This window comes from Grus americana, chromosome 6 (genome assembly GCF_028858705.1).
Source record: "Grus americana isolate bGruAme1 chromosome 6, bGruAme1.mat, whole genome shotgun sequence".
Taxonomy (NCBI): Eukaryota; Metazoa; Chordata; class Aves; order Gruiformes; family Gruidae; genus Grus; species Grus americana.
Genome location: NC_072857.1, coordinates 18129278 through 18155449, shown reverse-complemented (window position 1 = coordinate 18155449; position 26172 = coordinate 18129278). Strand labels below are relative to the sequence as shown.

At 54.3% G+C, this 26172-nt stretch overlaps 3 protein-coding genes across 6 annotated transcripts in view; 2 read left to right on the top strand and 1 right to left on the bottom strand.

The window, feature by feature from the left end:
• Positions 1 to 56: 56 nt before the first annotated feature.
• On the bottom strand, positions 57 to 16003 carry RETREG2 (reticulophagy regulator family member 2). Of its 2 annotated transcripts, XR_008577546.1 has the most exons (10): positions 15642 to 16003; positions 13143 to 13249; positions 6707 to 6737; positions 5835 to 5970; positions 4374 to 4458; positions 3462 to 3599; positions 3042 to 3136; positions 1972 to 2107; positions 434 to 1224; positions 57 to 330 (listed from the first exon to the last, which is right to left on the bottom strand). XR_008577546.1 is itself a non-coding variant. In XM_054829214.1 (9 exons), exons 1-9 carry the CDS (start codon positions 15851 to 15853, stop codon positions 494 to 496), a joined length of 1671 nt encoding a protein of 556 aa, XP_054685189.1. In that variant the 5' UTR covers positions 15854 to 16003; the 3' UTR covers positions 57 to 493. The 2 variants fall into 2 exon arrangements, 1 of the variants encoding a protein (XP_054685189.1); XM_054829214.1 differs by having other exon boundaries at positions 57 to 1224.
• A 77-nt stretch (positions 16004 to 16080) lies between these two features.
• On the top strand, positions 16081 to 22832 carry CNPPD1 (cyclin Pas1/PHO80 domain containing 1). Its single transcript, XM_054829215.1, has 8 exons — positions 16081 to 16363; positions 16630 to 16732; positions 19343 to 19424; positions 20018 to 20138; positions 20231 to 20359; positions 20530 to 20591; positions 20830 to 20947; positions 21457 to 22832. Exons 1-8 carry the CDS (start codon positions 16295 to 16297, stop codon positions 22078 to 22080), a joined length of 1308 nt encoding a protein of 435 aa, XP_054685190.1. The 5' UTR covers positions 16081 to 16294; the 3' UTR covers positions 22081 to 22832.
• A 1005-nt stretch (positions 22833 to 23837) lies between these two features.
• Positions 23838 to 26172, top strand: part of LOC129208309 (non-homologous end-joining factor 1-like) — a 50830-nt gene continuing 48495 nt past the window's right edge. For all 3 annotated transcript variants that reach the window (XM_054830814.1, XM_054830813.1, XM_054830812.1), the window contains exons 1-5: positions 23838 to 24009; positions 24290 to 24450; positions 24989 to 25083; positions 25470 to 25543; positions 25850 to 26031. In XM_054830814.1, the coding sequence (XP_054686789.1) occupies positions 23902 to 24009; positions 24290 to 24450; positions 24989 to 25083; positions 25470 to 25543; positions 25850 to 26031 (620 nt within the window). In that variant the 5' untranslated portion in view covers positions 23838 to 23901. The remainder of the gene's footprint in view (positions 24010 to 24289; positions 24451 to 24988; positions 25084 to 25469; positions 25544 to 25849; positions 26032 to 26172) is intronic.

Genomic DNA, 26172 nt, shown 5'->3' with positions numbered 1-26172 from the left:
AGCCACGTTTGACTCTGACTACCCCCATCCCTCCCCCCAAACAAAACCAATGAAAGTTAAAATTATTTACACTTTTAGCCATTTAAAAACCCAATAAAATAAGATTGCGTATGTCCTACTGGGGATGTGGGTATTAGCAGCAGCTACAGCTAGCTTGGTACTCTGCGTGCAAAACGAAAGACAAACAGAAGACAGACCAAAATACTGCACCATTACTAGGAAGCGTTTGCTGGGGTTGGTGTTTCGATTGTGGCGTAAGGCTTCTAGGAGCCGGCTCCTCCCCAGCCGCAGGGCAGGGGCGTCTCCTGCTCAGCCAGCGAAGGCCAGGCTCTAGAAGGATGGAAAGGATTCGTTATTCCAGACACAGCACATTAACACTGACGCACTTCCATCCCAGTCAACACAAACATCTAAAAACCCACTGCACGTTCACCATGTGAGTTCTTCCTTCTTTCCAGTGACGATGGAGGAAAAGGGGGTGCGTGAAGAAGACCTAAGACATAGATGCTGCTGTCATCACTGCCTCCTCCTCATCTCCTTGCTTTGGCAGCTCAGCAAGTGTGGGAGAGCGGGGAGCCGGAGTGGCAGGAGACTCTTGCGCCTCCTGCTCCTCCCTGAGCCCCAGCTCTACATCCATTTGCTCCAGCTCCCCCTGATCCAGTAGCTCAAAGTCATCTGCTTCCTCCTCATCCTCTGGTGAAGCTGCTGTCTCTGTCTCCACCGCTTCGGTCTCTGACAGCTGTGCTTGGAAGCTCAGTTTCTCTTCGGGCTCGGTGGGCAGGAACTCGGAGAGGGAGGGCCCCTCGCTGGCCTCTGAGGACCGCAGCAGGGCAGAGAGGGTGTTCTGCACCGCCGTGGTAATGGCAGTGGTGACGATCTCCTCGCTCAGCGTGTCAATGCAGATGCCCAGGCCCGGGGCAGGGACAGTCTTTGGCTCTGCGTTGCCTCCTGCTGCTTGCCCACTCCCATTGAAGTGTGTATTTACAAAATGGAGAGGAGACGCGAGGCGAAGGATGGAGAGGTCAGAGTCCGCGGCCTCCTTCTCTGCTGAGTCCAGCTCACGGGCAGCGTGGGCAAGCTCAGGACCCAGAGGCACACCAAACGCGTCTTCATCGCTCTGTGGTCCCAGGTCTCTGGAATGATATTCTTCCACGGAGGGAAACTCTGCCAGGTCCTTGGAAAATGACTCCTCTGGCTCACTGTGCAGGCTCTGCTGATCCAGGTCTGAAAGGCATCAGCGTTAAGGCACAGGTCCCCTCATGTCGACCCAGGGCGCTGCTACCTCCCACCCACTTCCCCCCAGCTGACACAGCAGGGCTCACTTTTGGGCATCCTCCCAGCTCTGGGAGCACAGCAGGAAGAGGTCTACAGTTATTCCCTTCTCCCAGTGTCACAACTCACATGCAGCGTCCCTTTTCTCATCCTGTTCTATGTTCTCCATGCTCAGAGCGGACTTCCTTCTCCAGCTCACCCTCTCTGCATCCAGAGCCCTCCATTAAAATCCACAGGGTCACAGAAATTGTGCGTATAGCACGTCACCTGCCTGTTCCTCCCCAGACACTCAAGCGACCACATCTGAGTGGTTACCTTCACATTTCTCACCACTAACCAGTCTCTGAGCTTCTAAGTCTGACAGGGTGGGGTGTCTGACCTGTTTCACCCAGCATCATCTATGGGTGTGTGACTATACCATGCAATTATTTCTGTGGGACTTTGTGGGTGGCCTTGCTCCCTTGCTGGAGTGACAGGAGAACATTGTCTTGTGGGGCAGTAATCAGAGGCAGGTGTCCACTGAGGACCAGCTCATGATCAGCCATGAAGTCAGGGCATGCTGTGCTGCTATCGCTGCTTCCTCCTTTTAATGCTCTTCCCCTCGCAAATAGCTGGATTCTCTCCCTGCATTTGGAGGGACAGTTGTTCTCAGACAAAACACTCAGGGTCAGGAAGGCAGTGAAATGTCCCATCACGTACCTTCAGAAACGTCCGTCAGCTGTGGGGTGGTAGCCCTTGAGACAGAAAAGCCCCCGCTCTCCAGGATGGAAGCCTCCTCATCAGAGAGCTCAGAATCTGTGATTGACAGCGCCAGAGCAGTCTTTTTCACATCCACCTGCACGGGATGAAGGCAGAGGGATAAATTCCTGGGCGTCTGACTACCAGTGCTGCCTACGGGCACCTCTGTACAAACCAGAGCTTCCAGGCAGAAGTCCTGTGCTGGAGAGACTCTGCACAGGGATGTATGAAAGCAGGAGGGGACTGGGCAAAGCGCTCCCTGCACTGCCAGAAAGGACAGTCTCAGCTCACTGGCTTTCCTGCAATAATTCACTGCCTGAAGCTTTGCCTGCCCTCAGCGAAGAACCTGAAGGAACCAGCACAAGATGGGTTCAGCCTGTAGGAGTCTCAGAAGGCTTTGATCCTTCTTCCTCTCCTGGGATCACTAAGGAGCAAAACACCCCTTCCCTTCTGCATTCACGCTGGGCCCAGTGAAACCTTCTACAAGCAGTTCAAGCATCTGCACTCCTTTGGAAGCTGAAGCTTCCCACCTCACAGCCCAGCTACGTGCCCAGAACTCCTGTAAAGGAAGACACTTGGTCCGTTTCTGTGGTGCACATATAGAAAGGTCCCACCCAGTCTGACTGAGAGCAGGGAACTGTGTAAGACACCAGTGCTGCTCCTCTCCCTTTTCCAGTGGTGAGGAGCCTCTGCACATTACACCATGAGAGTTAATTTCTTTAGGAGACACTCACATTCTCTGAGCATGAAGCGTAAGCATCAAAGCGATTCAACATATGAGCAGGAGGCTGGAGCATGGCTCCCCCTGTCCTGCTACTACATCAGCAGCCCTGTGGCGTTGAATTCTCAATACCCAGACTGCAGACAATGGCCTTCAAACTAATACTCTCCTCCCCTTGGGGTTCCGTAAAGTGACTTGTTGCTCTGCTGTTCATTACCAATGCAGCTGTACTCAGACCATCCCTTGGCTCTCAAGCTGCTACAGACCAGAGAAGAGGGACTGGTTCCTGCACAGCTCTTTGTGCTCTTACCACTGGGGAGAAGCCCGACAGCTCTGCCTCACTCTCACTCTCTGTCTCTGCTGTTGGCTCATCACCTGCTGCAGGCTCACTCTTCCCTTGTCGCTCTATAAGAAAAGAAAGGCTTTACATGAGACCGAAGGAATTTTATGCTTTTATACATTGCTTTCCCACTACTTCTACTCCCCTGTGAAACTGCACAGGTTTCCCAGATGCCCAAGTTTCCCAGAGACAACTGTTGCTCTCATTTGCAGGACCATCTGCCCAGCTGCTCTCCCTGTAACCCTCAAGTTTCAGTCTGCTTTCCCCTGCTCTGCTGCAGCCTTTCACCACACCATGTTGGCAAACCTGCCCTCCCTCACTGTCTCTTTGCTAGGGCTCCAGCCTGGCAGTACAGCACCAGAAAAAGTCAGAGTGAAGTCAGGTCCTTACTCTTCTTCTCATGCTTGTGGTGCAGTGTCTCCGCCTTCATACTGTAGTCCAGTTTCATCAGGACAGGCTCCAAACGCGTGTACATCCTCTGGATCAGCTCATGGTAGACCACCAGAGGCCAGAGCAGAATGCTGAGCACTGCGAACACAGGATGTGGGGAGCATGAGAAACAGACCAAGCACAACCTTGCCCTTTACGGGGTGCCAGCAAGAAACTCTGCATCAAGGGAAGCGCAGTTGAATGGCATTTGCTTTCCCATCTGACTGCCTAAAATCCTCAGCCATGGCTATTCTCACTCATTTCAAAGCTGCTTGGTTAACCAGGGTTTCCTAACAGATCTCTGTTAGGATACAGATTATGTTAAGATCAAGCATAAGCCCTCCTCTTCAGCCACTGCATCCCAGCCCCAACATGCAATAGAGGCCCTCAAATGAGTTTATTAAAAGTAAAAATCATCAACACTTTTATAAAGGTAGCAGGATAGAGCTCATATGTAGATGCACTAGCAGCAGACCACCTGAACAGTCTTCAGAGTTAACAGGGACTCACGATGCAGTGAAAAAGGACTTATTTGCTAAACATGCAGCTTCTTTAACAACTCTCTTGATATGGATTTACCCACTCTAGGAGAGACTGCAGGTTTCTGCTTCTCTGGGACGCCACCAGCACAGCCCCAGCCATGGATAGAAGAGGAAAGCAGTGCTTTAGGGACGGCTCCCTCTTCTGACTTTGCAGTTGTACTGCACACACACACTTAAAGTAAGAGACTTCCCGGAGCACATTGCCTGCATCGATTAATAATCTAGCACAGATCCCCTCAAGAAAACCACAAATATGCTTCTACCAGCGTATCAATAGCACAGTTAGGTCATGTTTCAGCTTAAGTCAGACAAGAGAGCTGCTTATACTCACAAATGATGTAGGAGATCATTATGCCTGGAACATAGTGTCCAACTACAGCCAGAATCAGGCAGCCTGAACAGACACTCATGCAGAACTGAAGGAAGAGAGAGGAACAAACAGAAGTGACAAGAGGCAGAGATACATCTACGCAACCAGTGCAGGAAACCCAGTTAGAGCAAAATGAGGGATGCCCCTAACAAAGTCAGTACACCAGCTTTGCACTGAGTACATTCAGATGCTGACAATCACAACTCAGACAGCTTGGTTGGGTTAAGCTGTAAGCATTAGAGGTTCAAGCGCAGGAAGACCAAGGTAACCCAAGACCCCAGTAAAATGAACCAAAACTTTATTGGACAGTTCTTTATGAAGTAAATGATGTTCCCTGAGGCTAGGATGGGATATTGCAAATTGCCATTTTAGAGTACATCTCCCCTGCAGAGCTCAGCACTTTAAGAGAAGACTGTACTGTCCTGACAGAGACAGGAAGCTGCTACAGAGTCACCAGATGCTGTGCCACTGCTACGCAATAAACCAGCTGGCAGAAGCATTAGCAGAACTCACACTCCCACCAGACCAGGACCTTCCTCCTCTGGAAAAAGTGGAAGTATAATGGTGCAGCGATTGCACCGCTGCGATTGAAGTGTAACAATGCAGGATTCCTGCATTCTCCTGGGGAGGGGGAGAAGTGAGAACAGACACTCTGCAAGCCAGGACATGGGTTCAGATATTGACTAAATCCAGCAGTGAAGAGTTTCATTCGTAATGGAAAGAGTCTACAAAAGCTAGGGCCCCCTAAGGACTTTGCTCCCAATGAATTCACGCTTTATGGGCATCTTGGTCCTGGTCTCCTACTCCGTGTAATTGGGACAGTGTTTTAACAGGAGTAATCAGCACTAACAGAAACCCACTCCTTTTGGCACACTGGACCCCAGGAAGTCTGATACAATCCTACTGGCTGGTCTGTCCTACTTTTTGTGATGCTGAGGCAACTCCTGTCTACAAACTCTTTCCAAACAACACGTCACAGCCATCAGAACGTGGTTTACGACAAGTTTACATGCACTCAGAAACACCGCTGCATTTGGACTTGGCTAGTTACAATCTTGGCTAGCAAAATAGGTAGGACCAGCTTAAAGGGTTGAACAGAGCCTGTGAAAGGGGCAGAAACTGTAGGCTCCCCCTTTTTCTCCCCACTCCCAATCTAAGAGCTTCCTTTGCACACTAAGAAATAAAACTAAGTATAACTATCCATTCGCAGAAGGGGGTAAGTTCAGCTCCAGTTTACAAATACTGGAAGCAAATTACTCATTATTTAAGCTTCCTATGGCACAAAGTCTGAAAGGAATGAACAGCAAATGTTAAACAGGGATAGCAAATGTAAAGATACTGATTTGACATTCTTCCATCTCCTAGGCCACTAGTAATGGAAAGAAAAGCCCCTGCACAGAAGAGCAGATATCTCCAGCTTACCTTGGCAGGATTTTGCCTCTTGTACTGTAGCAGTTCCTGCAGGTACAGCCTGAAGGTGACCCAGCTCTCTGCCAGACAGTGGCACAGCTCAGGGACACTGAGCAGGTGAGGTTGTGCCCCTGAAGTCACCCCCTCACTAGAGACAGACAAGAGCAAGAAGACAATCTTTGAACATGGTCTGCTTTGTTGGGGGGGGTGGGGAAACAGCTGCACTGGGAAGCAGAGATCCCTACCAAAAGCTGGATAATACTGACTGCATCTTCAACTGAACTATGGAAGATGCTTGACTCGGAGATACTTTTTTCCTTTAATCAGGAAGAGAGCCAAGAGACACCCGAGCCAAGCAGCAGCAGACACCATGCCACGGCATCCCCATGCCACAGGCCCAAGATGCAAAGCGGTTTACTCAAAGCCACGCAGACAGAAGCGCTGGAGGTGCAACTAGTCCCGCGGCCTCCTCTGGCACCGAGTCCGTGGTGCTCAGACCTATAACCACGGCCAAGCACAGGACGCAAGCTACGCCACCACAGACAGCATATATGGCCTGCAAAAGTCAGTCTTGGGGACTTCCTTCTCTCTGGAGGATTCTTAAAATAGTCCAAGATAGATCCAGAGAAGAAACTTGAGAGTTCCTAACACCAGAAGCACTTGAGCTTTATTGCTGCCGAAAGAACATTAGCTTTCCCCAGAGCCTGAAACTGTGGCTCCTGAGCTGATAAGCAGCTCCCAGTGCAGGAGAAACCGCTACCAACATTTCACAGCAGGAGCCATGCAGTCTATCGACAACAGCAAAAAGGGCAGGTGAGATCACCACACTAAAGTAAGGCTTGCCCACTCTCCCCTCTGACCAAGGAAAACACCAGTGAGCTTACCTCTCCCCTCCTGGCTCCTCTGATGGCTGTGCTGTAGAGAGAAGACAGCAGATTAGTCAGCCAAGTGAAAAATACAACCCAACGTTTTTACCACTTGAACAGAGCAGAGCTGGAGATGTATCCTCCTTAGCTAGGGATGCACCCTGGGGACTTTCTTCATGCTTTCATGCAAGCAGGAATCACTGGCTTGGAGTCTGAGCTGTGCAGCCTTCAGTGAAGCATGCCTGGAGACTCAGAGCAGCCAGAGCACTGGTCTCAGGGTGTCCCAGCACACCTTGCAACCTGTGTTGCGTGGCATGACACTGTATCCAAGGTGCATCCTGCCGCTAGCACATGGGCTCTCCGCTGCAGGGATTGTACAGCTTGCCCCGGCGTCCCAGGTGTCTAGGTAGTGCCATCCCCAGGGCAGTTGCCTAGCCCTTGTTGTTCACAGAGGGCTGCCACAGGGTCCCCGAGCTGGGCAAAGCTTCAGTTCCCACCTCGGAGCTCAACATGGCACTAGCAGGTCTGAGCCACATTTCCCACTGACCAGCCCAGACCACAGTCCCTGGCAGGATGCTGTGTACAAATGCCAGAGATCTCCCTGCTGTCTCTATGCCTTCCCACGGAATTAAATAACAAATAGCAATCTTGCATATAATTATCTAATTTTAGGGCTCTTTTATGTCCCTTGACAGCCCTTTGTGCCAGGCGCAGATATAACTACACTCCTACGGTCTGGTAGTCTGGATACAAGCAAGGGAAAGCTTCTCCCATTCCACTCTGCACCCTATCCAGCGATGATCAAACAGGGACTTACTACATGCAGTACTGAAGGGAGGAGCAGTGTTTCAATGGCAGAGGTTACATATGATTATGCTCTGCCTTTAGATACATAAAGGGAAAAAAACCCCAAATATTTCTATGACAACTGGAACTCATGAGCCTGGCCACCCACGGATTTGGGTGTCCTGGCTAGCTGACTAGTATGTGGGGATGTACAGGGCTCAGCCAAAGCTCTTTCGGCAACATAGTCTTTATAAATCTCCTGTCTTTAACATGCCCTGATCATGCTGTAAAGGCCCCTTCAGGTCTACCCTCCTCTACTCCTCCGCCTAATGTCCTAAAGCTGGTAGGGACAGGTACATCTTTGACGCTGTCTGGCCAACAGCAAACTTGGTTCAGGCTGTCCAAGAGGTTCTAAAAAATCCCTGTCCTCTACACTGCACATCACCATGTAAACAGGACTAAAATAAAGGTAGGGAGTTTACATTTAAAGTCCAGGCTACTTGTTGGAAACCAGCTTAAAAATGTAACATGAGCAAAAAAGGGGTTTGAATCCTCCCTGGAGTCTTCAGCCAGATGCAAAGCTCAAAAGCGGCAACGACTGCCCCAGGGAAATGCACAAAAGAGGTGAACACCCGTCACTGACAACACCCAGTGAGACTTCAGACTCCGGTTCAAGCCGCAGAAGACAGCAACTGCTTGTAGCAGCCTTGCCACTGTTCTCCCAAGACACAGGACGTTGGGCCAAGTATGTCAGACTCCTCCTACAGCTGCAGGCACTGCACCAGCCGGCTCACAGTGCAGTGGAGCGGGAGGCCATCCGCCCAGGGGAGGAGGCGATTCTTTGAGAGCGTGACCCAGATTTCCAGTAATCGGGCCTGACAAGAGGAGTCAACTGCTCTCAGACTGGGGCTGCCCATCCGCTCCTCTGCCCCACGGCTGTTCGGCACAGTGGCTGGGGCAGCTGGCAAGCATGGCTCACGAAGGGAGCTCAGGGTGCAAAGTGAATGTTATGGATGCAGCCCCACCCCCACGGGGTGGTTGTTTCTCTCGCGTAACCGCCATTGCTGTATTTTGTTATTGCGCTCAGGAATCTAAAGCTGCTTAATCGCGGCATGCAGAAATCCAGCTATATCTCAAAGCCTCATCTATTACCTGCACTAAATCACCAAATAAATTATATTTGGCACTGGCCTGTCTGTGATGGCTGGCTATACTGGCTGTACCAGTTACCAAAAGAGGTGCTGGGATGCTCGCTGTACTCTGCCAGCAACACAGTGAGCGGGATGGCGCAGGAACCCCACTCCTCTCCGACTGGCTGCAGTAATCCAAGCCATCCAAAATATGCCAGCAGAGGGAGCGAAACAATTCTCAGTTGCTTCTGAAGGTTTCAGAGATACTTTGGGGAGCTGCAGAACATTTCAGCAGGCTGCAGAGTGTTCACGTGATTTCAACTATCTGGCAAAACACAAGCTGTCTTTAAAATCAACAGTATCTTGCTTCCTGTAGTAGTCTGCCTGCTGTCCGTCCCAAAGCCCTGGAGTCTTACACCAGTTGGAAGAACAGCCCAACCACAACAAATCTAGAGCATTTCTGACAGGACACATTCACTTAGGTATGGCTTAACTCCACCCTGTGCTACAATACCGTCTACATTGGTAAAACTAAGCCAGCAAACAGGACACTCACAGCTAGCCGCAGATCATCAATAACTGGCTGAAATCTTGCTGTCGGCATTTCACACTGGATTGTGGATTAATACAAACCACTTGACATACACCAGACTCTTCTGGGAGATCAGTCAGATGCGCAAGAGTTTAGGTTACATGTTGGTAGTGACTAATTATTGCTGATGGATTCCTTGGCTCTTACAGGTTTTCAACGCTTCCCCACGAGGCATTCTTCATCTGTGTGTAAACTTTAGCTAGAAAGCAGGGGCCCTTTTTAAGGAGTACCAGCATTCAACTGCAATGCAGGCTTTGCTAAAGCTCTTCCGCGCCACACTCTCCTATACTGACCAAAACACAGCTGCCAAACGATGGTACAGAAAATGTCCCTACTTGATACCCATTTCAGGAGAAAGTGGAGGTCTTTCCTAAGTCCCTAAGCAAATATTTAAGTGGAACCCCATGTAGAGGTGGTTACATACGGAGAAAATGCCCTGTGTGGGAGCTGAAAATACGCAGTCCCTTCTGACAGACCTAAAAAGGTTGTGCATCTCGCTGCTGTTAGCGCGTCCCTGATCACACTGCATGAGTAACTGCAAACTACATGCTGAGGTTTTAGCATTCCTTCAGAAGTGATGTTATAAACAGTCACATGAGACATACAGAACTGCCACAAGCTGAGGTTTGTGCATATACGTGCCGACTCCTGAAGGTGTGGTACTGACCTACTTCCAAAATCTCCAGGAAAGGCTTACCGAAAGCACTGAGGAGGAAGGTGTGCTGGTTTTGGCTGGGATAGAGTTAATTTTCTTTATAGTAGCTAGTATGGGGCTGTGTTTTGGATTTGTGCTGAAAACAGTGTTGATAATACAGAGATGTTTTAGTTATTGTTGAGCAATGCTTACACAGAGCCAAGGCCTTTTCTGCTCCTCACCCCACCCCGCCAGCGAGTAGACTGGGGGTACACAAGAAGTTGGGAGGGGACACAGCTGGGACAGCTGACCCCAACTGACCAAAGGGATATCCCATACCGTATGACGTCACGCCAAGCGTATAAAGCTGGGGGAAAAAGAAGGAAGAAGGGGACGTTCAGAGTGATGGCATCTGTCTTCCCAAGTAACCGTTAGCATGATGGAGCCCTGCTTTCCTGGAGATGGCTGAACACCCGCCTGCCCATGGGAAGTGGTGAATGAATTCCTTGTCTTGCTTTGCTTGTGTGCGCGGCTTTTGCTTTACCTATTAAACTGTCTTTATCTCAACCCACCAGTTTTCTCACTTTTACTCTTCTGATTGTCTCCCCCATCCCACTGGGGGTGGTGAGCGAGTGGCTGTGTGGTGCTCAGCTGCTGGCTGGAGTTAAACCACAACAAAAAGCCACAAAGCTGCAGCTCTGCTTCAGTGGGAAGCGAGAGCCACACAAGAATGCCTAAGTATTCAGCAATGCCAATTCAACAGGAGGCCTCTCGGGAACACAGAAGACCGCTCTTTCCTTGCAGAGGCTGAGGAAACATGGTCCAGTGGACCATGTCGAAATCCGGGCTGTGACCTAAGCAGGCACATCAGAAAGGTGTCCCTGTTCTTTGCTGTCAGCAGCAGAAAAGCAGCAAGGAGTGAAATACAGGGAAGAACACCACCAAGGAGTGGCTCAGTACGATGTACGCTGACTTCTTGCAGAGCTGATAACACAGGATTAGCCTAACCCCTGGTGTGTTGGGTTTGGTTTTTTTTTTATTCATCACTGTTCTGCATCATATAAATTGATTTCAGTTTGGATTTCCTATTTCTTCTGTGATAACAGAACTTTTACAGGCCTGGTACTTGCTGGAGCAACTCTACTCCCACCTGCGTCAATGACACCATTCTGTATTGGACACCAGGCTTTTGCATTTCTGGACGTGTTTCAAGTTAGATGTTTTGGGTTGGCTTTAAACTATTCCCTTAAAAAAACAATGCAACTAAGCAGGAAATTAAATTGGCCAATCTGGTTTGGCTGCCTAGTTACCTGAACCACACAAAGCAAACAGCTTCAAGACTATAGCTGAAATGTATCTAATCTTATCAGGACTTCTGTGAAAGCACCCTTTAAGTCAGTACCCTTTTAGGTCAAATAAAGGGCACCTTAGAAACACACATATAGAGGGGCTTTCATTCAGCAACCCTCCCTAGCGTAGGGGGGCAGGGATGGAGGGCCCCGAGCTGCCTTTGAACAGCAGCAGTTGACGCAGTAGGCAGGTCTGGGTCCAGCCAGTTAATAAACTCCAATGAAGGAGGCACTCAAAGCAGACAACCTACACCTATCATCGTTATGAGGCTATTTCTCTTGTTGCTTTTGTGTCTAATGTTGGCAAAGACCCTTCAATAAGTGGGAAAGATAAGCCAAGTGACCAGACTCACCAATTAGATGGAGACCAGATGCTGTTCAGTACAGGTACAATAGACTAACCATTCCTGCTCTCAGACCTCTGCTACCGGCCGCAAGAAGTGGCTCTCATCTGCTCTACTTCTTTCAGGGCGTAAGCCCACGCTGCACTTAACTAAAACCAATTGTATTGCATTTGCGTGGCAAGGTTTTGGTAGTGGGGGGCTACAGAGGTGGCTTTTGTGAAAAGCTGCTAGAAGCTTCCCCTATATTCGACAGAGCCAATGCCAGCCGGCTTGAAGATGGACCTGCCACTGGCCAAGGCTGAGCCAATCAGCAATGGTGGTAGTGCCTCTGGGATAATGTATTTAAGAAGGAAGAAAAACACCAAGAGCAACTGCAGCCAGAGAGAGGAGTGAGAAGATGTGAAGAAGAACCAAGGCCAGTGAAGGAGGAGGGGAGGAGGTGCTCCAGGCACTGGAGCAGAGATTCCCCTGCAGCCCATGGAGAAGACCATGGTGAGGCAGGCTGTCCCCCTGCAGCCCATGGAGGATGATGGTGGAGCAGATATCCACCTGCAGCCCGTGGAGGACCCCATGCCAGAGCAGGTGGATGCCCAAAGGAGGCTGTGACCCCGTTTGAAGCCCACGCTGGAGCAGGGTTCTGGCAGGATCCATGGAGAGAGGAGCCCACACTGGAACAGGTTTGCTGGCAGGACTTGTGACCCTGTGGGGGACCCACACTGCAGCAGCCTGTTCCTGAAGGACTGCACCCTGTGGAAGGGACCCATGCTGGAGCAGAGGAAGAGTGTGAGGAATCCTACCTCTGGTGAGGAAGGAGTGGCAGAGACAATGTGTGATGAACTGACTGCAACCGCCACTCCCTGTCCCCCTGCGTCACTTGGGGGGGAAGGTTAGTAAAGTGTGAGTAAAATTAAGCCTGGGAAGAAGGGAGAGGTGGGGGGAAGGTGTTTTAAGATTTGGGTTTATTTCTCATTATGCTACTCTGATTTGATAGGTAATAAACTAATTTCCCCAAGTGGAGTCTGTTTTGCCCATGACAGTAATTGGTGAGCGATCTCTCCCTGTCCTTATCTCGACCCACAAGCCTTTCCTTATATTTTCTCTCCCCTGTCCAGCTGAGGAGGGGAGTGATAGAGCAGCTTTAGTGGGCACCTGGTGTCCAGCCAGGGTCAACCCACCACACCAATACACTTCAAACCGTCGTCCCCACCCCCCCTTTCCTTCCCCCAGCTCAGCTGGTCATATATGCTCAGACCTGGAATGATCTTTTCACCACAACATTTGCAGGAGAGAAAGCACACAGCAGAAACAATGCATCATCATCCCTGTCATCAGCTTCCCTGACAAGCTAGCTGGGCTCCCTTAGTCACTCTCAAAATGAGCTACTCCCAGAAGTTCCCAGCACTAGGAGCAATTCTTCCTATGCCCAGAGTATTAGGATACATCCTAATACTCTGACACAAATAGGCAAGAGGCAGCACCAGTACCAAAGCCTGCAGTTACAGTAGGAACAGGGCTTACAGGACCTATGAGAAAGCCAGGAAAGGACCGGCTGTGGCCATAGCCCAACAGCTGGTAACACTAGAACTGTGTCACTAGCTACAGTGCTACTCATCACATACCTGAGAAATCAAACAGGAACCTGGGCTTCCACCTCTCCAGCAAGAGGATGCCAAGAAGGGACATGCTGAGGAGAAAGAGGGGTCTCAGGGAGGTGGAGGAAAACAACCTAGAAATCAAACGAGAAATTGTTAGGCAGGAAAATGGCAGCAAGTTACTGCTCTTGATGAGCAAACAGATATGGCTCAGTGTATGGCAGAACAGAAACATCCGACCGCTACTGGCCACTGCAGCAAGCACTGTACTCTGCAGACATCCACCACAGCAACCTTCTCAAATGGTGCCTTTGCCCACCACCAGACAGCTAACTACCTGCCATCTCCCAGTGCTCTCCTCCCCTGCTCCTGAGCTCCTCCTTCGGTTGTAAAACAAGGCTAATGCTCCCTTGTACGAGTACAAGTCCCTCCGAATCCTCAAGATGGAGGCTCTAAATAATGTAAATACAGACTGCTGTAGCAGAAGACTGGTTGCAAATCAGCTTGTTTGCTTAAAACTTACATCCTATTTGTCATCACAAGGTCCAGCATTACCCGCAGGGAGCACCAAAGCACACCCCGCACCTGCTTCTAGATGCTCGTTCTTTTATCACAGACCTCTCCCCATTTCACCAGAGCCTAGCACTTAAATGGTTTAGTTGCTCATTTGACTCTATTGTAAAACCTTTCATGTCCCTCATCAACACGTTGGCTTGAGCCAACTGCCAGCTCACACAATACTACTCTCAAACAGTCATGCAATCCCACCGTCAAAGAGTTTATCTCCCCACTCCATATGGATTCAACAGCAAAGGTCCCAGGGTGGTGCTTGCGCCAGCAGTGGCTGTCTGCATTTCTCCTTTCCTCCAAGCAAGAGCACCAGCACTTCTCTCCAGCTCAGAGGAGCTGTTTTTAAGTCACTCCAGAAACAAATGCCAGGGAAATGCATTCACCCTCACTCCTTTAATGAACGCTCCTCTCTAGAACGGAAGAGCCGCTTCACAATTTTACCTTGCTTCTCTTCAGCAAGTATTTGCCAATAACTAATCACAAATGCACCAGACAACGATTGGAGTCAGAGAGCATCCTGCCATGCAGCACAGGGAAGGGCTGTGCTACCCATCAAGCCACAGTCAGAGGTAGAGGACTTGGAACTGAGATCTGCCTCACTGGGCAGCACAGAGTGAAAATCGCACACTCTCCATGGGCTTACAGGACCTATAATGACCTAAACAACATTTTTATCCCTTCTCATGGGACAACAATTCTGTAGCTTAACATGTCAGCTCTGGAAGAATTTCTTCCTATTCTGCCTCATTTATGGATTGCAATTGAAGGATGCTGGCTGAATCCTCCATGGGACCGTAAATAATTCCTCCCCCTCCATATTTTAATCTCTCTCCTGTCCCACATTCTGGGCACTCTTTGTACTTCTCGACCTTTTTACGCACAGTCCCTTAGCCATCGTTGTCTACCACGCCTGACATCTCACGGCATGCCTCTCCCCCTCCCACTAACTTCAAAGCTCTGCTTTCAGACCTTTCCAGCTGGTAGAGGAGTCCAAAACCATTTATGTATCCGGTTACCACGTAAACCTCTGATAACTGAAGGAGCAGAACGTAAGCGGCCTCTTCACAGTGACTTCAAAGGCTGTTAAGTCACATACTTTCCCCTTCCCTGACTTCAGAGTCTGTTCCTTCCTATTTCATCTACAACCAACATTTAACTCTTTCCCTGGCCAGTTTTGCGCTTTTCTGCTGGGAAAGCCGCTGGCTGAGAGTGGCTTTTTTGCCAGTAAAACTGACTCACTGTTTATACAAACAAACAGGATGTTTTTCATTCCCATCCACAGCTGGGCTCTGCCACTCACACTCCGAGCTCCTTGTGCTGCCACCCTGCCCGAGAGGCAGAGAAGAAGGGAAGGCAGGGGGAATATGCTCATGCCCAAACCGAGTGTCCTCGGCCGTCGCATGAAAAATCAGCACCCTCCATAAAAAATATTAATGAGTAGAAGGGCTTAAATAAAATGCCGCCCGGCAGCCTGCCACTGCAGGAGGCCACAGGGCTTACTGACCGCGATTAAGGGGTGAAGCGAACCGATAAAGCTCGGCTGCAAAAATTAACCAGAAACGTGCCCGGGCGAGCCTCTAGCTGGGCTCAGCTGCGTTTTATTATCGCGGGGCAAATCCTGCCCGAGCTCTTGGCACTCTCTCCCCTCAGGGAGGGGCCTGTTTATGCTTGTCGGAGGAAAATAGCACGGTTACTCCTGGCTAAGCACATCCCGCGGCGTTACCGGGTGCAGCTGCCATCAGCTTCGCTACAGAAATACAGACCGTAGGCACCCGAGGGCATCGCCATCTACCCCGAAGGCCCGCAAGCGGCCACAACGCCGCTGCCACCGCCAGGGGCTCGACGAGCAGCACCCCGACGGCCGCCCGGTTGCTGACAGAGCCGCCCGCCCGGCCCCGGCGGGGAAGGCCCCGCTGCCAGCCCGGCCCCCCGCGGCCTACCCCCGCCCCAGCTCACCAGAGGGCCCCGCCGAGCGCGGCGGCGGTAACCAGGCTGTGCAACGGCCTCTCCCACACCAACAGCCGCTGCGCCGCCGCCAGCGCCGCCTCCCAGCCCCGCAGCCGCTGCCGCAGCGCCGCCGCCAACCGCGCCGCCGCCGCCGCTGCCGCCTCCTCCTCTTCCTCCTCGGCTGCCGCCGCCGCTGCCTCCTCGGCCCGGCCGCTCGCCATGGCTACGGGAAGGAGGGACCGCTGTCACCGCCGGCGGGGAGGGGCGGCAGGCACTGCACCGGCCCGGGCGGGCGGCACCGCCTGACGGGGACCGGCGGCCGCTGGCGCCCCGCGCATGCGCAACCCGCCCCGCAGCGGGGAGGAACCGGCCACACATGCGTCCTGGGGGGCAGGAGCGGTGGGGCGCGCTGCGCAGGCGCGCTTTAGGCCACGCCCCCTGCGCCGGAAGAGGAAGACCGGCGGCAGGACTCGGCCTAGCAGCCGTTTCGCGGTCCTCGCTCTGGTTGGTGGCCTCGGAGCGGCCCGGCACCTCGGAGGGGACTGGCTCTACGCCGTCGGGGCCGGCCCAGCACCCGTTACCTGCCAGAGGGAACCCGGTCTCGGAGCCGGCTCGGTACCCTCAGAGGGGACCCGGCAGCCCCTGCCCCGGCGGCGGGCGGGATGGAACTGGACGGGCTGCTGCTGGACGAGGAGGGCACCTTCTCCCTCAGCGGCTTCCAGGAGTTCACGGTGAGTGCTCTCCTCCTGGGGTACCCCTTGTGGTGCCCGGTGTCCCCGGCCCAACTTGTCCCCAGCCCCGCGCTTCCGCAGGCCCCCGGGGCGTTCCCTCCGTAAGCCCTGGCCCCGAAGGGCCCCGTGTGACCGCACACGCGGGCCCCTGGCTGAGCTCTTGGGGGTCCTGCCGTCCCCATCGCACCCCTAAGCTCGATTGATGTGGAGACACCAGTATGGGGAGTGCTCAGGGCTCTTCTCACATTCCCCCTGTCTGCCTGCAGTTCCTGCCCAGGCACCAGCAGCTGAGCGAGAGGGTGCGGAAGAGGCTCTATTATGGCTGGGACAAAGACTGCACCCTGGATAATCTCTCCAGCCCTGTGGCAGGTGGGTTGCTGAGTCTCCCCGGATGGGAATGCTGAGTCAAGGGGGTTGGAAGTAGCCCAGGGGCTGAGACCAACAAGTCACTTGCTCCCTCCCCAGCGCCAAATCCCACCCCTGCCCAGCCTTCCTTGCTCCGTGCAGCACAGCAGGCAGGATGCCAGAGTCTCATGGCTCCTGCTCTCTGTTTTATTGCCCTGTCTGGCCCACTGCTGCATTTTTGGCACCTCATTGGTGTACAGAGTCCTTTAAGTTGCTTGTGAATTCCTTGGCAGTGAAGGTTGTGTCCCTGTCCCTGATGAGAGGTGTGCTCTGCAAAGTACTGGGGAGTTTGTTTAGCTTCAAGTTGTGAGCACCAAGGAGACAAGTTCTTGCTGTGTATTTGTCTGGATCGCATCCCTTTTTTCCCTGTTGATTCAGCAGTGTTTGGGGGAGCAGAAGGTTGCAGCTGGGCTGAGGCTGAGGAGTTGGTGCAGGTGATGGTAGAGAGGAGTGGTCAAGGGCAAACAGTGGTTTGCTGGAGCGCCTTCACAGTGGGGTTGCATTAGTGGTTTCACTAGCTGCATGCTCATACAGCTTGCAGGGGGTATTGAGCGGGTATGGAAATGTGCTTGCATTCAAACCTCTTATGATATATTTGGGGAAATGGTCTGAAGTCCCCAAGATGCTCTGTGCGATGTACCTCAGCAAGGAGGGTGATGCTGGGAGTGTGGTGACAGAGTGGGGCCAGGCGGGGCAGCCCGTTTCCTGGGTGCTGCTGGGAGTCATGAGTTCTGACGTGGGTGGTGCGAGGGAGGCACGTGGCTCATTGTTGGGGCTGGCATCACACCTGGGTGTGAGATGGGGCTGTACACAGGATGCTACCAGTGTTGGAAGTTCAAAGAGCACATTTGTGGAAGAAGACTCTGTTGAGGGCTACTAACTACAAAGACTGCCTGGCACCCCGGAAGTGCCTCGGCTCCTACAGCTGGGGGCGGAAGCGGCGCACAGATAATGTCTCTGTGGGCTTCTCTGCTCTTGCAGCCTTCCTTCACGAGCTGCTATCAGCTGCTGTTGAAAAATGGGACCTAGGGCTACGGCCCCTGTCTTGGCACGGCTGTGCCATTGCTATGTGGTGCGTTTATGGCAGTACTCTTCAAACGAGATAGAGGCAGTTGTGGGGAGAGTCCAAGGTAGCAGCAGAAGCTGGAAAAGGTCTTTGTCATTGGGGGGCAGTTGCAGGAGGCAGCGTGGGGCTGGCTGAGGAGTGAGATTGAAAAGTGTATTTGTACCTTATGGTTATGTACCATAACCACCCTCAGTGTACCCTGGCTGTGAGATGAGGACAGTGATCAGCTGGTCTCCATGTCCTCCAGGGCAGGGTACGCTGTTATTGGTTGGATTTGTGGGCTGAAGAATTAGGCTTCATGTTGGGACAACAGAGCCTGGGGGGCCATGTGTACTTTCCATCCCTCAGGGCTTTGCTGCTGCCTCTGCAGTGGCTGGTGTGGTGGCACAAGGGTAACCGGGCAGAGCAGCAGCAGTGCAAGAGGCTGGGAGCTGCCAATGTGTGGCTGGAGCTGTGCCTGCCCTGCTGTGGATCCCAGCAGTGGTGTGACTTGAATGACCTGGGGAGGTCCTGTAGAGCAGTGTGTTTCTGAGCTTGGTGGCTGCTGTCAGGTAAATAATTCCTGTGGGATTGCAGCTGTTCTCTTAGTTGTTGGAAAGACATGGAAAGGAGGGATGTGGAGAGAAGATGTGGGTTGTGTGTTGTTAATGTTTCACCTGGGAGCTAGAAATGCGAGGCTGCTGGGACAAGCTCTGCTTTTGACTCTGTCAGCCAAGGGCTCAGCAGCAAAATGGAGCTGGAGTTGCCTGTCAAAAACTTCTTGCCAAGCACCAGACTGTGGTGCTGTTCGGGATGCTCCCAGCTGGTCCTATCGCATTGAGAAGTGAGACGAGAGCTGCTGAAGCCATCTGCCAGCATCCATCAGTCTCTGGCCTTTTCAGCTCTTGAATGCTGAGGCATGTTCGGGGAGGGGAGGGAATGGGCTGGGACGGGGAGCTGCAGTTATACCATATTGCTGCTTCTGTGCCTGGCAAGTGCCTCCAGGCTCCTGCTCACATGAATACACTGTCCATCACCATCCTGAGGGCACTGGGGCTGTGGTGGGGGGGAAGGTGGGTCAGTGCTGATCAGCTCAGGAGGAGGAGGATGGTGCTGCTGGTTGGAGGGGAGCAAAGGACTAGAAAAGGAAAGACCTGGTGTTGACATCGGGTCCTAGAAAGCCTCCGGAAGGGCTGCATGAGGTCTTGTGGGGTGAGGGGAGGGTGTTAGTCTCTCTGGCTACTGGTAGCTCCCTGTGACGCAGACATGCTAATCTGGATCTGGCACTGCCACTGGGCCTTGGATGCTCACATCCTCTTCCTGCTTTGGTCTGGCTGTTCTGCCTATTTGTTTGTTCTTCCCTCATCCCTGACTTCTGATAAGTAAGGCCTGTCCTACCTTTATAGTTTAAATTAAACTTGAGGGGCTGAGCAAACACCAAGACTCGATGGGCTTGCGGGGAGAAGGGCAAGGGTGGAGGTGGACTGTGCCGTATGGGTCTAAACCCTTTTGCTGCTTTTCTGTCCTAGATATTGCTGTGGAGTTGCTGCAGAAAGTGGCTCCCAGCCCTATCCGCAGACTCCAGAAGAAATATGTCTCTCATGTATCTCGGTAAGAAGCAAAACCTGTCTATTCATGTCCTGCATCAGAAATGGGAGCTCTGGCTCTTATGACTCACTTTGTCCCTTGGGTCAGCACTGACTTTGTGCTTAGGCCTGATTAGTGTCAAAGAGGAGCTGGGGGCAGGTGGCAGGAACAGCAGGCACAGTGGCTTCCTGGCACAGCCAGGCCTGCTTCAGGTTGGCCCTGCTGTCTGGGGTGCAGGGGTGCTCTTGTTACGGGGAGTCTGTACTGCCTGGGTCTGCAGCTCACTGCGCAGTCAGATCTGAACCCTGGGTCTGCTCTCGGCAGCTGAGCCCTTGCAGCATGCCTGGCTGCAGGTTGGGCTGCTGTGTTTGGGGCTGGCTGTGCCAGGGAACAGAAGCCAGGGCTTTCTGTTCTTCACCCAGCATCCCTTGCACTTTCCTTGCTGCAGTTCAGGACAGCTGGCACAGAGCTGGCAAGGCTGGGATGTGTCTAAGATGTCTATTTGCTAAACTTACCCGCTGCCTATGTGGGGAGGGAGCAGCCAAGTTGTGCCGTGATGGCTGGGATGTTTGTAGCACACAAATAACCTTCAGGTTGATTCTTGCCCTGTCCCACAGGGAAGCTTGCATCTCACCCTGCTCCATGATGCTGGCACTGGTTTACATTGAGAGACTCCGGCACCGGAACCCCGAATACCTCCAGCAGATCTCATCTTCAGACCTCTTCCTGATCTCTATGGTGAGTGGTGTGGGCTGAGGGGTCACTGGGTGGGAGTGAGGCCTGGAGGAGTGCAGGGGGGACTGATATCCTGTCCTTTGTGCTGCTTTTAGATGGTTGCTAGTAAGTACCTGTATGATGAGGGTGAGGAGGAGGAAGTGTTCAACGATGAGTGGGGAGCAGCAGGGAAGGTGGATGTCCAGACCATGAACACACTGGAGATGAACTTCCTGAGTGCCATTGTAAGTGGGGCTGTCACTGTGGCCAGCTATTTCACAGAGCAGGGGAAAGGCGGCATTAAGGGGAGCCTGGATTTCTGTTTTTCCTCCACGTACTCCCATGAAGGAATAGAGAAGGATGTGGCTGGGTGCTCTGCCCTGCCTGCGCTGACCTTTGGCTGCTGTCCCCGCAGGACTGGAGTCTCTACACAGACCCCCGGGAGCTGTTTGAAGTGCTGAGCTGGCTGGAAGGACGGTAGGTCTGTGGGGTGGGGGTGAGCCTTTCATCTGCCCTGCAGCCCTGGCTCCACCTCTGCTCAGAGCTAGCCCTGCTGCCGTGAAATTAGAGGTTGGGGTACCCGTGAACCTTTGCTGGTTCTGCAGCTCCCTTCCATAGACCTTGAGCAGGGTCTTCTCCAAGGCTGCCTGGGCTGAAGCTTCTTTGATGGAGAAGGTCCACACTGCATCCACCATTCCCTTTTTTTTTCCTGCAGTGTGGCAGAAAAGCAGGGCATGTGGCGTGGCTGGTTCACCTACACAGATCTCTGTGTCCTCATGGAGCAGTCCATGTGGCAGCACGTGCTGGGCCAGTTCTACCAGCAAGTGGTGAAGGTAAGGGCATGGGGCAGCAGCTACTTGAAAGAATGTGGGGCCCAGCAGGCCGTGGGTTTGGAGCAGGACCCTCTTTTCCACTGGGAACAGCAGCTGGGGTTATTCCCTGTTGAAAAGGGAAGCTGTCAGAAGCCAGAAGATGCTGATTTGCAGCTGTGCTGCCTGAGGCACTGCAGCCTGGTGCTGGCTTAGTGCGTGCCCTGTGCTGGACTGCAGCCCCATGAGTCGTGGTGGTGGTGTGGAGGGAACTAGGTGCTGGCGGGGGATTTAAACAGGAACTGTTAGGTTTTAGCTGGGACGCTTTGGTTTGTGGTGTTTAGGCCCTGCTTTGAACAGGCTGCATGCCACCCGCTGTTAGCAGCGTGGCTGCCTGCTCCCTGGCATCCGGCACCAGTGCTGGTGGTGCCATTTGCCATCGTGGCTGCTGGGTCGATGTGTGGCCACGCTGGGTCATGGCTGGCTGTGAGGGGCTGCTGGGGGTCTGGGCTAACCATTGGCTTCCTCTGCAGCTGGCCTGCCTCCTGGGTGTGGTGTACCTGACCGGCTTTGCTGCTGTCTTTGCCTCCGTCACTGTGGTGCACCGGTCCGTGTGCATGAGGAGTGTCAGCCCTGCAGCCCCCCGGCCCGCGCTGTTCCCTGAGGAGGGCAGCTGCCAGCTGGATGCCCAGCCAGCCCCCGACCAGCCCCAGCCCGAGCTGCCCCATGTTTCCCTGGCCAGCACCACCTGTTGCCTGGGGGAGAACAAGACAACCGAGGAGCCACGTCGTGGGGGTGTCACGGCGACTGCGCTCTACCTGTGGGGCAGTGTGATGACGGCTCTGTCCTACCCAAAGGCACCTGATCTAGCCCAACGCAGGAGCCCCCCACAAGGCCCCTTCCGGAGAGTACCCACTGCCTGTGAGAGATCTAACCGTACTGCCCTCGCCGCAGCCCCGCACCAGCCTGGCCCCTTCGGACTTGCCGTGCTCCCGGCTCCACCAGCGCTCCACTGCCACGCCTGCTCAGCTGGTGCGGGACCCACATGGGATGCAGCCCCCCGCAAGGACTGGCTGGACCCCCTGGGGCTGAGGCAGTGCTCCCTGCACACTGCCATGGATCTCAGTAGAATCAAGAGCTTCATTTTTCCCAGCTAGGAGCACGGGGCAGCAGCCCCTTTCCCCTTCCCTCCTAGTGTGGCACAACTCCCTTGCACTTTTGGGACCCCTGATCCCTGGGGCTGCGTGGGGCTGGAGGCCCCTGCGTTACTTCCAAACCAGCATTTGTGTCTCTCCACCCAGGATGGGGGTGTCCTTCACTTTGGGGGCTGCTGGGACAGGTTGGGGCAGAGCTGGCTTGCTGTTGGGGTGGGAACCTACTAGCTGGAGGGTAGAAATGGGGTGCCCTTGGGCTTGGGTGCTAGGGCAAGGGGGGTGTTATACCTCTTCCTACAGTAAGTGGGTAGCCCTTGGTGGTGCTGGGCAGAGGTGGCATGTGGGATGTAGGATGCTGTGTGTGCAGGGTGGAGAGACTGGGGCAGTGACCCCAGTGTGGGGGGGCAGGGTGCTCCAGGAGGAGGTGGGGTGCCTGGGTGAGGGGAGAGGAGGTTGAAAGAGAGGGGAGTGAGCAGCCTCGGAGGTGATGAGGTGTGGTTAAGGCTGAGCTTCCTGATCCTGCTTGTGTTGGGTGCTGTGAAACTAGGGTGCTCTGTCACCCCATCCCAAACCCCAGCTGCCTGTGGCTGTGAGCAAATGGTGCCTGACTGCTCCTCGGGGCGGGGAGACGGCTCCTTGTCTTGCTAACCAGCCTGGCTCATCGTGCCCCTTCTTTTTACTGTGGATTTTACACCTGTTTTTTCACTCTTTTGTAGATGCAAATCTCTTCCAATAAAAGTAGTTCTTGCTGTGCACCTGCCTTGTCCTGCTGAGCTGCTCTGTGCTGGCACCATGCCTAGGCCAGCACGGAGCCCCATCCATGCAGCTGCGCTTGTTTTCTGAGCCAGTCTGCGAGGCAGATCCGAGGTGCTGGCAAGTGAGCCCAGGAGCAGTGAGGCCTGTCCTGTGGGGCTCAAGAGAGGGACCAGGCTCTCTGGTGACAGGGGACAGGAGGGTCATTGGGTCTCCTGCCTGGGGACGGCAGGGGCAGTGGGACAGAGGAGGTTCCCCATCCTTGGGAATGCAGGGAATGCATGGTGCCCACCGCTCTTTGCTCTCCAAAGTCCGTCCAGTTAATGAGTGAGCCCCGAGCTGCAAGGGATTGGCAGGGTCACTGTTGTGGTTGCTGCAGAGCCATCTCTGCCTGGTGACAAAAATGCGAGCATCCCCTCTCTGTGCTCCCTTGGGAGCCTTCCTAACCAAGTGGGTGGCTCTTGTCCCTGGCATCCTTATCCAACAGCAGGATTCAATGCTCCTAGGAGCGTGGGGGACATGGTAGAACCCCATCAGAGACCCTCCTGGTGTGGGCGCAGTGCCCATAGAGGTTAATGGCAGGACCTGGTGGAGGGCCTGTGCAGCTTCTAATGGGCTCCTCATGGCCTGAGGATGAGGAAGGGCTGGACCAGGAGAGCAGGGGGATGCCATACTGGGGAGCTGGTGAGCTGGAGGATGCTGTTGGTGGGGATGCTCCAAGCATGTGAAAGCAGAGGTGTGTGTACTGTGGCCCACCCAGTCCCTGCCCCATGGACCACAAGAGGCAGGGATGGGACCTGGGCTGTGGGCAGTTGGCACTGTAACAGTGTCAGTGCCCTGGACATGGGTGGCTGTCACTTGGCCCTTGTGGTGACAACCCAGGGTGACACTTGCATTCCTGGCCACAAGGGCAGGTTACTCACCAACTCAAGTTAATGGCTAACCCTGGGGCAGCTCCTGCAGAAGGTGGAAGTTCAGCTGTGTGCAGGCTGTGAGGAGCCCTTTGGGGAAGTGGGAGCCTGCCCACCCCCTCCACACCATAAACTGGGAGCGGTGCAGGGAGGCAGCAGCATGAATGGCGGCCACTGCAGAGTGCTTGGTGCCCGGAGCCCTGCACTCGCATCCTGCTCCCCGCAGAAGATGTGCTCCTGGATGCTGAGTTGTTGCTTAGCCCTTCAGGTAAGGGGAGGCCATGGTGAGCAGCCAGAGAGATGGGGTGATGGGATAGAGGGCTGGGATCCTCACAGGTGGCAGGCCAGGGGCCGCATCCTGCCAGGCAAAGGGTGCTTGGGGCTCTGGCCAGGGTGTGTGGGCGGGGAGTGGGCAGGATGGCTGGGCAGCGGCAGGTGCTGCCCGGGGCGTGTCAGTGAGCATGCATCCACCCGGGGTGCTGGGCACGGGGGGCTGCAGCTCTCGGTGCTGCAGGGAGTCGTGACCATTGCCCCTCTTCCCCACGCAGCACCTGGCTGTGCAGGCCTCCTTGCTCTGCATCTTCCACCTCCTCCTCCTGCCCACCCTGCCGGAGGAGCCGCCCCATGCCCAGGCCACCAGTGAGCTGCTGGCACGCAGCCTCTTTGCCTGCGGCATCTCCACAGTGCTGCAGACTACCCTGGGGAGCCGGTGAGCAAGGGGGACGAAGGGGATGCATCTGTCACCGGAAGAAGGGTGACACCACAGGAGGGCACATTTCTGCCCCCTCCCAGGCTGGGGGAGGACAGGCTTTGCTGGGGGGGGGGGGGGAAGGGCATGAGAACAAGGTTTTCTATAAGGATCCCTTGCCCATTACCTCTGTACAGCCATCTCCTCCCCGCCATCACTACATCCTCCTCTCTCACACATCCCTCTAGCAAAACTGCTGTGCTTTCCCCTCGCTGCCTTGCTTCGGCATCATAACGCAGCTCCTCCAGGTCACCCGGTGCCTGTGCTGCCCATGCAGAGGCCGGGCATGTGCTTTGTCAAAGCCCCTGACCTCTGCGCACACCTCGTGCTGCCACGTGGGATGTGCTAGGACACATTTGGGATATGGGGTGCCTTACTGCCCCTTTGGGGTTCCCACCTCCCCTACTTCCCACCTTTCACTCCTCTGGCAGCCAGGGCTTTGGGAGCAGCCCTGTCCCCTCTTTCCTCCCTAACATGCCCTTGCTGTCCCCTTCTCCAGGCTGCCGCTGGTTCAAATCCCATCCTTTGAGTACCTGGTCCCTGCCATGGTGCTGAGCTCCCACCTGTCCCTCGGTGCCAGCATGGACAGGAACGGTGAGCACAGCCCTGGAGCCTGCACCCCGTGGGGCCGGGGCCATGGCGGGGCCGGGGCCATGGCGGTGCCAGGGGAATGGCAGTGATGAGGTGCCTGGTGCACTGGGTAGGGATGAGGGATAGCAAGGGGTCCTGCCTGCTGGCCCCTCTGGTGATGGTGCACAGCACCCTACTCACCTCTGAGCACACCTGCCATGTGTCTGGGGCCATACCACAAGGTTTGTGGCCTATAATATGCCTGGCGCTGCCACCCTGGGTCAGGGCTTATGGGGATGCTTGTACGCTGGCCCTTCTCCAGCTAGCAGCCCCTGCACTGCGTGTTCTTGGACCCAGCTCCAGGAGCTCAGCATCCACGTGCGTAGCATCCTTCCGAAATTCCCTTGCAGGCACGGCTGTGGCCAGCACATGTCCCACGCCACACTGTGCTGTTGCAGGAAGCTGGACTGCTTCGCTGCAAGAGGTGGGTGATCCTGTGCTGGGCTGGGGGTCCCCATCCTCCTGCTCCATCAGCACCCCAGTCACTACCCTTTTCCCAGCCCTCCTGTGGATTGCCATGAATAGGGGGGACACAAGGGGATGTGCAAAGGCAATGAGGGTTGTGGTGCATGTGGGTGCATGTGTTCCCCTGGGCTTGGGGTGAGCTGAGCAGGACTGGAGCATGGAGAACGAGTGATACTACTGGGGCAGATGGGAGTGTGGCCAAGGAGAGGTGTTGGGCTGTTCTCTGTGTATCCTGCCCCATGGGTCCCATCCTTTCCTCCTGCAGGTCTCTGGAGCTGTGCTGATTTCGGGGCTGGTTCAGCTGGCGCTGGGAATGTCCGGCGTGGGTGGGTGGGCAGCCCGGCGCTGCGGGCCCATGGTCCTGGCCCCCAGCTTCTCCATCATTGGCCTGTCTGCATACAAGGAGGCCGCTTTCTTCTGCTCCACTAACTGGGCGGTAGCTTTGCTGTACGTGAGCCCGGGAGCCACGCCGGTGTGCAGCCCACAGGGCTTCCCTCCGCCGTGGGGACAGGAACGGGACATTCCCACAGTGCACGGCACATGTTTGGGGCCCCGTGATCATGATGCTGTGTGGTGACCCGCGCTCCC

Excerpts from the sequence above, each read along its gene's own strand:
- RETREG2 (XM_054829214.1), bottom strand. The coding sequence starts at position 15,853 with ATGGCGAGCGGCCGGGCCGAGGAGGCAGCGGCGGCGGCAGCCGAGGAG. Across the intron at positions 6,738-13,142 it reads GTTCCTGTTTGATTTCTCAG|CACAGCCATCAGAGGAGCCA; the intron begins GTATGTGATGAG and ends TTCTCTCTACAG. Across the intron at positions 3,137-3,461 it reads CCACAAGCATGAGAAGAAGA|AGCGACAAGGGAAGAGTGAG; the intron begins GTAAGGACCTGA and ends CTTTTCTTATAG.
- CNPPD1 (XM_054829215.1), top strand. The coding sequence starts at position 16,295 with ATGGAACTGGACGGGCTGCTGCTGGACGAGGAGGGCACCTTCTCCCTC. Across the intron at positions 16,364-16,629 it reads GCGGCTTCCAGGAGTTCACG|TTCCTGCCCAGGCACCAGCA; the intron begins GTGAGTGCTCTC and ends GTCTGCCTGCAG. Across the intron at positions 16,733-19,342 it reads TCTCTCCAGCCCTGTGGCAG|ATATTGCTGTGGAGTTGCTG; the intron begins GTGGGTTGCTGA and ends TTTCTGTCCTAG.